The sequence below is a fragment of the Chanos chanos genome, chromosome 13 (genome assembly GCF_902362185.1).
Source record: "Chanos chanos chromosome 13, fChaCha1.1, whole genome shotgun sequence".
Lineage (NCBI taxonomy): Eukaryota > Metazoa > Chordata > Actinopteri > Gonorynchiformes > Chanidae > Chanos > Chanos chanos.
In genome coordinates, this window is record NC_044507.1 from 21,136,336 (window position 1) to 21,148,488 (window position 12,153).

A 12,153-nucleotide genomic window follows, 5' to 3' on the forward strand; every position below is an offset into this window, starting at 1 on the left:
TTACTCTGTCTTTAAAAGGTATAAAACAAACCAACACATGGTAAAAGAGAAGTAAGATCCCTTAAGCACTGAGGTTCATAGCAGATCAGAGCAAGGCTGCTTAGCTCCCTCTGTTGTTACTGCTCTACCTGCCCATTCTTTTTATTCAGTGCAGTTCACACTGTTACACTGTGACACTGTTACTGCTCTATCTGTCCATTATTATTATTCAGTACAGTTCACACTGTTACACTGTGACACTGTTACTGCTCTATCTGCCCATTCTTTTTATTCAGTGCAGTTCACACTGTGACACTGCTACTGCTCTATCTGTCCATTCTTTTTATTCAGTGCAGTTCACACTGTTACACTGTTACTGCTCTATCTGTCCATTTTTATTATTCAGTACGGTTTAGACAGTTACTGCTCTGTCTGTCCATTATTATTATTCAGTACAGTTCACACTGTTACTGCTGTATCTGTCCATTATTATTATTCAGTGCAGTTCACACTGCTACTGCTCTGTCTGTCCATTATTATTATTCAGTACAGTTTAGACAGTTACTGCTCTATCTGTCCATTATTATTATTCAGTACAGTTCACACTGTTACACTGTTACTGCTCTATCTGTCCATTATTATTATTCAGTACAGTTTAGACAGTTACTGCTCTGTCTGTCCATTATTATTATTCAGTACAGTTCACACTGTTACTGCTATATCTGTCCATTATTATTATTCAGTACAGTTTATATGGTTACTGCTCTGTCTGTCCATTATTATTATTCAGTACAGTTCACACTGTTACAGTGTTAGTGCTCTATCCATTATTATTATTCTGTACAGTTCACACTGTTACTGCTCTATCCATTATTATTATTCAGTACAGTTCACACTGTTACTGCTGTATCTGTCCATAATTATTATTCAGTACAGTTCATATGGTTACTGCTCTATCCATTATTATTATTCAGTACAGTTTATATGGTTACTGCTCTGTCTGTCCATTATTATTATTCAGTACAGTTCATATGGTTACTGCTCTATCCATTATTATTATTCAGTACAGTTCACACTGTTACTGCTGTATCTGTCCATTATTATTATTCAGTACAGTTTAGACAGTTACTGCTCTATCCATTATTATTATTCTGTACGGGTTATGCGGTTACTGCTCTGTCTGTCCATTATTATTATTCAGTACAGTTCATATGGTTACTGCTCTATCCATTACTATTATTCTGTACGGGTTATGCTGTTACTGCTCTATCCATTATTATTATTCAGTACGGTTTAGACGGTTACTGCTCTATCCATTATTATTATTCTGTACGGGTTATGTGGTTACTGCTCTATCCATTATTATTATTCAGTACAGTTCATATGGTTACTGCTCTATCTGTCCATTATTATTATTCTGTACGGATTATGCGGTTACTGCTCTGTCTGTCCATTCTTTTTCTTCAGTTCCGTTTATGCTCAGTGGCTTGTGGCCACTCAGTGGTTTACACAGCCCTGAGAAATGGACTCCTCTCATTGGACGCTATGCTCAACACTTTAAAAACATTATTTGTAGACTTACATAATTTAGGTAATTTGCTGAACAAATTTGGTCCTAATGGTTTAATTGTGTTGATACTAGAGTATTGTTTGGTGCCGTAGAAAAAAAAAACTTGATGTTTATCATATAGCAGACTTCCTTACCGTCTGTGACGTTAAAAGAGTTCTTTCTCACATACCAGAGTCACACACTGTCAGTACATGGCCTGAAGAAACTTTTTTCACACTGAATTTCTGATCATTTCTTGCAAGCACGCACGCACACACACACACACACACACACACACACACACACACACACACACTCTCTCTCTCTCTCTCACTCATTCACACACACACACACAAACTGCTGATTCATTGACTTTGATGAAGGTTTGAAGCTCATGCCAGTCTTTCTGTTCCTTATGTCAAAAATGCCTGCCACATGACACAGATCTTGGATCAGCAAGGCCTCTGTTATTGTCCATCTCCACAGTCCATGCATACTCACTTCTAAACTGACAGCTTTTTCAAATATACACAAATATGCTATCGGCAGCTGTCAGGCAGGGTTTTTCCACGGGGATGTTAAAAAAGTAAAATACTCAGCAATACCAGCCATCCATTACTGGTGGTCTCTATATTAAAAACTGAACAGTTAAGGTCTTAAATGTACTCAAGCCAAATTAAATACGTTTAAGATGTGTGTCTGCGTGCGTGTGCTGTGTGTGCGTGTGCTGTGTGTATGCATGTGGGTTTGCTGTATGTGTTCGTACGTGTTTGGGTATGTTGTGTCTGTGTGTGTATGTGTCTGTGTGTGTAAGCTGCCTTAGAAACCATGGAGCTGCATGTTATGGTGAGGGTAAAGGACTTGTGTCTGTGACATCACCCTGTTGACATGTAGAATGTAATCTAATGATCAATGGACAACATTCCATAGCTGCACTGGTGGCTATCATTCCATAGCCACCAATGAATATTACTCAGCTCCTTCTGTACCTGTGGGACGGATGATTTACTCAAAGAGAATGAGGCGAGACTCGGTCTCCAAAAAAAAAAAAAAAATAGACGTTGTTAAGTGATAACATCGGCGTCTATAGTGTGACTCAGTGAAACTCAGTGAAGGATGCTACTGGGCGTAGAGATGCTCCATTCACTGCTGAAAAGAACAAAACGCATATAATCATGAAAAATAATGAAAGGATTGCTTTCATGTAAATTACATTTTTCTTCAGTTCCTTAATACTGCATGAAATTTTACAGTACATTTATGCACTGCGGTCTGTTTAGAGTAAAAGCAGAAATGGAGAATGTACCAGCACAGAGACAGGTTGAGAGAGACACAGTTTAACTCTGAGATGGAAAAGGATGCTGCCAACTATTTTATTGAGTGTCAGGAAACAGTTAAAGGTGCGCTGTCGATCATGAAATGAAACGTGTCTTCCTGTTGTAATTAACATAAGTGCAGCCTAAGCTGTGGATAGTACTAGTGTCAGTGCTCATGGACGCCTGAAGTTAGGATTACTAAACGCTGGGTCTCCTTAGAAGGCAACATGTGTAAATGAACTCATCACATCTCAGTCATAGGGTCTTGTGTCTGACAGAGGTACAGTTAAAATCAGAGGAGTTTCTTCTCCTGCTTCTCCTGAGTGAGTCTACTCCCCCCTGATATTGCCAAAATAATTGAGCAGGTGGTGTTCCTGTTATGAATCTAGTTGTTTATGAATCTAGTTTTATGTCAAAGTCTATTTGCAAAATTAACTCATTTCAAGTACTTCTTCTCAGTCTTGCTGCCTTAGATATTAATAGTGTGTCTTCTCAGTCTTTCACTTTTGTGACTGTTTACTGGCCCCCAGAACTTTCTACTGAACTCTTACAGGAGTTTACAGCCTTCTTGTCTAACCTGGTCATTAGCACTGATAAGAGAGTGGTTGTTGGAGACATTAACATTCATGTGGCTGTTCTGAGTAACTCTCTGAAGATAGCCTTTACTTCTCTTCTTGACTTTGTTGGAGTCAGTCAGAATGCACAAAGGCCACATTGCTGTAATCACAATCTAGACTTGAATTTAAGTCATGGTGTTTGTCTGGAAAATTTTACTGTCTTTCCTGTGAACCCTATTATTTCAGATCACTACTTTATCATCTATGAACTAGCATTTGCATCAACTGATGTATCAGCTCCCTAACATCATATAGGTGGCAAATTTACTTCATCTTCAGTGGTAGACTTCCTTCGTAAGCTCCCTGTCTCCCCTGACTAAATCATACTCATAACAGAGCCGTCCAGTTCAGCTGGCCTTGGACAGATGACTGAGGGCTGAAATCCTACCTTGCATGATACTCCAGACACGAGTGTACCGCTTTGGAAGAAAAGGTTTAGCGGGAGGAAGTCTGTGCTCTGCTGTACTAAACAGACCCGAGCCCTTAAACCGGCATCACAGAGGCTGGAACAGAAGTGGCAAGTGTCTCAATTGTAGGTTCTTCATATTACGTGCAAAGAAAATCTCTTAGGATACAAACAAGCCCTTACTGCAGCTAGACTGTGATCTGTGTCAAAATGTATTGAAAACAGTAAGAACAATCCTGGATTCTTATTTAATACTCCAAATCTCCAAACTAGGGATCCAACAACAGTTGAACCTCTTGCTCCGCTGGGATTTATTGCCTGTTGGGATCATAAAGCAATGACTATGAATTTTTTTGGTGATAAAATAGTAATCATAACTGCTTCCCAATTAGTGTTTGAGACTCAGACACAGTCTCAATGTTTAAGGCTAGGCTGAAAACATATTTGTTTAGTCAAGCCTTTTGTTAATAGCTTTTTATTAGGTAAAGGAGCAGATCTGGAGGGTCCTTGGGCATAGTGTGTTTTGGCGAACTGGGATGTTTGGACGCTGTCGCCCCCTCCTACTCTCACGCGTTCACTCATATTTGTTGATGGTAGAGTGGCTGACCGCTATATGTCCCAGGGAGCCCTCATGTCTGCTTTACCTCCTGGCTCTCCCTTTTAGTCATGCTGTCATAGCTAGTCATGCTGGAGTCCATGCTTGCACTCACCACATGATGTACATTGTCCTTAATCATTACTTGACAATGAGCATACCTAACTATCTGTGTGCAACCCCCCCCCCCCCCCCCCCAGCACACCACAGGAGGATGAGCTAACCCTGCTCAGTCTTGGTTCCTGCCAAAGTTTCTTCCTGTCTGAGTCTGAGTCTAAGATTTTCTATCTGAGTCTGAGTCTAAGATTTTCCTTGCCACTGCTGCCCTGAGCTTGCTTACTAGCAGTATCAGATCTGGCATCCGGCGAAGCTGCTTAGTTACAATGTTTATTGAGAGTAGCGCTATACAAATAAAACTGAACTGAACTGAACTGAACTGAAATGTGTCTGTGTCTTTGACGTGTTGAAAAATATCCAGTCTGACATATGAAAGTGGCCGTGATTCTGTCATGAAGCATGTGGTCTCAGCTTTTACAGAAAAGAGAAACACTGCAGTCTGCACACACAAAAAAAGCTTGATATTGTTTTCCACCCAGGTGCATGTCAGTATTTAGAGGTCTCTGGGAGTGTTGTGTCCAAGTGATGGGAGGTAGCATATTTTCGATTGATGAATTAGGGCGGGGCAGAGCCACGCCTGATGGCTGTAACCAAGACAATTTCACCTGTGCATCACCACCTGGAATGTAGAACGGGGAAAGGTTTGGTTCTCTGGGGAGTTAGAATGCTGTGGGGCAGGCTAGTCCAGAGCGCAGGAACACAAAAGGGCACGTCTGCAGCCCTCAGATGACAGGCTCGGCATTCATGACATCATAGCGGGGAGAGACCCACTCCCAGACACGCCTATGCTTTGTCCCACTGCCGAAAAAGTTTCAGATCATAACCTTGCCCCAAGCCCAGCGAGCCCGTAAATCACTTACTGAAACATTTTCACTCAAAAGATAAGAGTTCTTAGTTAAATAAACAATAGCATGTGTGTCTCGTGTTAAATCCGACACAACAGTGTCATTTTACGACTGCAAGAGAGTTAGTCAGAGATTAAAGCCCTTTACAGCATGAGACTGAATACACTGGTAATAAATAATGGAACAAAGAAAACTCAGCTTAAAGTCATGCTAAAAACAGTCTGGCTGCAAAAAAGGAAGTTCTTTCACTAGACAATGAAGCCTGACGTCAGGAAGTGCAACTGTCAGCTACAGAAGAAGGACTTCATTTGACAAAAGGTCAAAGCAAAAGATCAGTCCTGATCAGTCTGTCATGGTGCAAATTTCCCAGTGTCCAAATTTCCCAATTTGCCCTAAACCCAGGGATCATTTACTGAAACATTTTCATTCAAATGTGAAAATGTTTCAATGCATATATATTCATATACATTCCATGTGTATGTATTCATGTGTTCAGTAAAATACAGGTTAAACTCAGACTTAAACTACAAACCATTCATAAAAGTACACAACGTATTATCTTTACTGGATGCTTAAAAAACAAGGTGGCTGTGATTATGTTTTCTTTTCATAGGGATAGCAGAATGTTTATACCCACTGACTACTTAACAGGTGGAGACTCCTGTAAAGGAAACAGGTTCGGGTTCAGATAACAAGAAGTATGCACCCGCCTGTAGAGCTCTCCCGATGATTCTGTGCATGTTTCATGCATATTCATGTGGGCATAAACGCAACGTCAGCAGGTGGGCGGAGTGACAGAGACAGGTAATAGCAGAGTCATTCTTCTCTGACTGGTTCTATTCCGACTATCTGTGGTGAGACACAAGACAGGTAAGAGATGTCTGTTAAGAAATTGTTCTCAAACTTAGCTTCTATGCCACGGTTCTTTCATGTCCATTTTGAAAGGTGGGGACAAGTGAACATGGATGCAGATTTGTAAATATTTAGTGTAACTCTTGGGATAATTTTTAGATTTAAGCAGATGTTAGAAAAATTCTTCATCTGTCAATAAGGAATGAATTTAGCATTCTTAAACCTAAAGATCAAATTCATGCAACACACACACACAAAGACAAGACACCTCTGGTCTTGTTTTTTATTTCTGGCTTAAGAGTTTTCTAGTTGAAGCTTCTCATATAGTTAAGTGCTGTGTGAATTTGCTGTGTGAAAGTGAACGAATGATAGGGATCTAATCAGATGTGGTGTTTATGAAGCTAAAATGCCTAATGAGGGTTAAAGTGATGTTGACATGAACTGTTTAAATGGACAGTAAAGTGCTGACCATGCTTTGACGTACAGTATTCACCTCTCCGGAGTCATGCCAATGTCTCTGACCCTACCACACCTTGTTTAGGGTATGTTTGCACTCTGCTGTACTCTGCATATATTGTCAGGAAATTAAAGGATTTTATTTATTTGACTACAAATTCAAATTCTTCTCATTTCATGGGTTAAGGAGTGGCTGCTGAAGTTCATTTACTGAAATTCTTGTTTTGAAAATAAAACTGAAAAGCCTGAACTGTAATTAGTCAAGATCTCAATGGTGGCAGAATTAACAGCTGGTAAATGGAACAGGCTCACCTGGACTGAGTATATTCTTGCTGGAGGGTGAAATGACAAACTTTAAGTGTTTAAGTGCTGAGGCAACCAGAGAAGTTTTGCAAATTGGCGTGGTTATTTGGGTTTTATATACGAATTGTTTTTTTCTGTGTAAGGTGCCAATCATCAGACACCATGCTTCAGTAGTTCATTCATTTCTCATCAGAGATACAAAGATTATTAATTAACACTTAACTAAACACAGACACACACCAATTTTACAGGCAAGTGTCAAAAAACCAACAAGAGACTGTCGGTAAGCTGTGCAGACAGACAGTTTCAGGGCAGAGTCTTAAGAAACCAGGATATTTAAAATCTTTATCTAAAGGTGTGATGGTGATTCACACAACAGAAGAGACATCAGAGTTTGGATCTAAGTGTTTGGTAAACTGGTCAAACATGCCACAGAGCAGCATTCCTCGTCTTCTGGGTGGATTCCGGTCCTCTCAGTGGGCTTGGCTCCTCTGATTCATTCAACTTCAGTTCTTTTACATGTGTCCTCTGACAGGTTTTTTTGGCTTGTCATTTTACATAATTGTCGGAGAGGGAGAGTGAAGGAAATGTGTCACGTGTATATTTTTACAGTGAGTTTGATATAGGTACAGTAAGGTATCTGTGGAAGACTAGTTCTGAAAAATGAAGGTACAGTAAGGTATCTGTGGAAGACCAGTTCTGAAAAATGAAGGTACAGTCAGACATCTTGGAAGACTAGTTCTGAAAAATTAAGGTACAGTAAGGTATCTGTGGAAGACTAGTTTTGAAAAATGAAGGTACAGTAAGGTATCTGGAAGACTAGTTCTGAAAAATTAAGGTACAGTAAGGTATCTGTGGAAGACTACTTCTGAAAAATGACGGTACAGTAAGGTATCTGTGGAAAACCAATTCTGAAAAATGAAGGTACAGTAAGGTATCTGTGGAAGATTAGTTCTGAAAAATGAAGGTACAGTAAGGTATCTGTGAAAGAATAGGTGTGGCCCGATTACCAGGTCTGGTCAGAAAAGAGATGATACATAGACTGCCCTCTGGTGGCTGTTCAGAAGTGCTGAGAAAGGAGCAGGTGCTTGGCTCTGAAGACTGAATAAGATCATCTGAATGATTTGAGGAGGAATCTCCTAAGTCTTGTAGAAATACTTCTGATTTGACAGAGCAGTGTGGTGTTGGCTGAGTGGTGTCACTAGCCGAACATGAATTTGTACGCTCTCAGTAGCACAGGACTGTCAAAGCAGGCACGAGTAAAGGCAAAGTCAGACAAATTGTTTTCACTGAACAGAACTAGTCTCAGATCTATCTCTGTGTAAGTCTACCTCTAGGGTCTATAGGTCGACAGAAGATCATTGTTTTGGAGCCAAAGGCACAAACCATTTTTATTTCATTTCTGCTGGTCCCATGGCTACACCAATGGCTACACATGGCTACATCAAACCTTTGTGTCGTCAGATCAAAAATAATTTTGTTTAAAGAAATTGAGGGGAAGAGGTCTGTAGCTCTGGAAACCAAATCAATGCTCCAAACTGCAGATGATGTTGACAAGGAAAGCATTCATTTATGGAGCACTATGAGCAAAAAAAAGGCACAATGTTTAATATATATAAAAAAATGACCATGAGCTGATTTTCTCCCTCCAGCCTGACCCGGTGAGACAAGACCATAATGAGCGCTGACGGTACAGGAACTCCTCCTCCCTATGCACTCCCAGGTGAACACACCTCCCCTCTGTCTACAGCACAGATTTCATCAGTCCTCCTAACAGAGAGGAGAACTAATATTCTCGCATAAGTTCTGAAACTGGTGCCGTAGCTGTGAAAGAATACAAATCAGAATTTAGACATTCCAGGGTCTACACCCACTGTTCGGTTCTTTTATTTATTTATTCATTTATTTACTTATAATTTTTTTAAAAACTGTTGCCACTTTTAACGTCTGCAGATGAGGGCAAAGTTGACGCTGTCAAGCCTTACCACGTGCACACTCCTTTTACCCCCCCTGCCTCCGCTGTCGATGGCAACATCTCCCAAACCCAGGCAAAACAAGGTTAGTGTGTGTGTGTTCTCTACTCGCTCCACCCTGGCTTGTAAAAGAGAAATAGTTTGTAACAGCGTCATGACGTGGAAGTTGTATGCGTCTTGATACGGTTCAGTGGACATTCCCGGGGGCAGAGGCAAAAACAAAGTGGTCACGCTGTCGTTAATGTGCGTGGTCATAAAAACAGCTGAGCTGACAAACAGATTCATTCCTCTGAAGTGATCTTTCTCTATCTCTTCACAGCCCACTCCCAAAGCAGTGTTCAGACAAACAAGTTTGTCAGCTATGAGACAGAACTGGGTCGTAACCCTGGCATGACCACATGTGTAACCTGCCAGCAGCAGGTCTTGACCAACGTCCAGTACAAAGTGGGCGCCTACGCTTGGCTCATGTGCATCCTCTTCATCCTGTGCGGGTAAGCACCTAATAATGATAATCATCATCATCATCATCACCATCATATAATCATGCAATTATAAACACAATGGTGAGTTTTTTCTGTGATTGCTGAGCTGTGGTGTATTTTCTGATCCAGGCTGGTGATTGGCTGCTGTCTCATCCCATTCTTTGTCAAATTCTTCAAGGACGTTTACCACACATGCCCCAGGTGCAACCAGGTGCTCCACGTGGAGAAGAAAAGTTGTTGTTGACCCTGGTCTCCACCCTTACCTGCACTATAGCAACGAGGACTCCTCAGGTCTAGAGAAGCTGAAAGATACCATTATTGCAGCAAAAAGGAACATTACTGTATTTAAGGGACAAGGGAACAAGAGAAAGTATTAAAGGGAAGAAGGGACAGGGATTATTTGGCATTTTTGAGACATTTGGCTCCATTTTTCTCTCATCAACATTGCACGAAAAGTACTTTACAACATGAGCAACATGGTGGCTAGTGCCATGATTAAACAACAGCAACAACAACAACAACAACAACAACAAAACCCCTGTATGCTCCAGACCAGTCTTAAATAATGATCTGATCCCCAATCCTGTAATTTCAACCACTATTGTTGTTTTTCATAGCCCCACCCCCTCACCATCCCAAAAATTATAATATGTAAATGAAGGCGTTGCAACCCTGGTATCTAGTATCTAACTGCTGCATATTCTTATCATTAAGTTGTTTTTTTCTCTCAGCTGTGTCATACATGTTTAGCCTTTAGTGGTATATTCTAATCTTCCTCATTCCATAGAGATATTTAATATTAACAGACTTTAAGGGTTGGAACTAGTGGTGTTAAATAAGTTACTGATGTTGGTGAACCCAGGTCAGAAGTGCCAAAAACACACACACCAAATACCAAATGTATTTTTTTTTTTTTCATTTTATCTGCCTCACCTATGCCCCGAGTGACTCACCTGCATGCAGCATCAGTGACTGTCAGCACTATTTTTCAGTGTCATCAAAATGTTTACGACACAGCGAATGTCTTGCACTGGACTAATAGAAGTTGTGTTTTTACAGATAGCAAATCTACCACTGGTTTGGCTGCAATTCATTCTAAGCCTTTAGTTGACATTTTATCCCATTTGACTTTTTGTACAGCGCTTCAAAAACCTTTTCTTTTCCCCTCTTGATTTTATTTTAAATCAACCTATTTTAATTTCAGTAGCAGTTATGTGCTGATGTATACTAAAAGAACTCTAGTGTATTAAATATTATTCATGCACGTCATGTTGTCCAGTTTCTTTGTTCTCTGATTGGCTGCTTTCGCCGCCATTCATGTGACAATAGCCACAATGAAATCTCTTTGTGGAAGAGGCTGTTTCGATCTGAGGTATTACCAAAACTCCACTGAGGTAGTCAGCAGATTGCCTGTCTGTCCCCAGCCAAAAGGGAACAGAATATGACTTTAATAGTGATCATTGAGGAAGCTTTTATAGAAAATTTTATTCAACATACATTTTCCAGCAAAAAGGCAATATACAGGAATATTTGTGGTACACTGCTGCTACACGGAGGAATTAGACTGGAAAAAAAAAATTCAAAATAAGGGTGATCTGCAGGCCATCTTTGTACTGCACTCAAACCAGACAAAATGCTTCAATTAGTCAAAGAAAAACAAACAAAACGGAAAGTCAGGAATCCAAAATAAAACTACACACAATGAATATGAACATCTGAATTGATCTGTACCAAACAAAAAAAAAATTGTTTTCACTTTACATGTTTCATTCTTTAAATATACAATTTTAAACGTTGTCTTTACAAAGCCAACTATGCGCTAGGGATCATTCCTTCTGTGCAGAGGGGGGGTGGGGGGTGGGGAAGGGAGGAAAAAGCAAAAGGAAAAGCAGGAAAATAAAACTAGGGATGTTGGTATTGTTTTATTGATGCTGGTTTCTCTACGTCCTAAACCAGTCTAGTAAATGTTCCCAATCTCCTGCCAATGCACCAAACAGTGGATCTGGAGTCGCAACACAGCTAGTGGCCCACCCTCGCTGTCCCCGCACCCCCCCCCCTTTAGAACACGCCCACAGCAGAGTGAGCGAGAAGCTTAGGAGGGGGAGAAAATCTAATTTGGGGGGGGGGGGGTGGTAAAGAGAAAAGGACCCAATGGGATATGCAAATCAAACTACATCAAAGTTTACATTTACCAGTGCTGAGAAATGTAAAGTCTTTGATATTAAGTGCCAACGTGCAAGATGAAGTACAGACAATTTCTCTCTTTTTTTTTTTTAATTATTTATTTAAAACTGATGCTGTGGATGTTTATTTTTTTTTTTTTTCTTTATTATACAAGATTTTTCCAGAAAAAAGACAAACTGAATTCCTCCAACCAAACTAAGTGAGAAAGAATTGTGTAAACATGAAAATTGACTAGTTGCACTAAAAGGGGACCAGGAAAATATGACAACCGCTTCAGGGCAACTAGCAAAGCCTCTGCTGTCCGTGGTGCCTCAGTAGAAGGGCTTACATCCTTTTCTTTGCAAATGGGGAAAAAAAAAACAACAACAACATCATTTCTCTCCATTGCCTCCCCCTCTCACTATGCAGCAGCTTTCTTGCCGTAACAATTCTTTTGTTTTTCTTTTAAAAACAAAATTAAAAGGAAAACAAAACCCAAA

General features: G+C 40.2%; 1 protein-coding gene across 1 annotated transcript; it reads left to right on the forward strand.

Moving 5' to 3' along the window:
* Positions 1-8,712: 8,712 nt before the first annotated feature.
* Positions 8,713-9,734, forward strand: litafd (LITAF domain containing). The gene is made up of 4 exons (XM_030791000.1): positions 8,713-8,758; positions 8,989-9,093; positions 9,328-9,499; positions 9,620-9,734. The coding sequence occupies exons 1-4, from the start codon at positions 8,713-8,715 to the stop codon at positions 9,732-9,734; spliced, it is 438 nt and encodes a 145-aa protein (XP_030646860.1).
* The last annotated feature ends 2,419 nt before the right edge of the window (positions 9,735-12,153 follow it).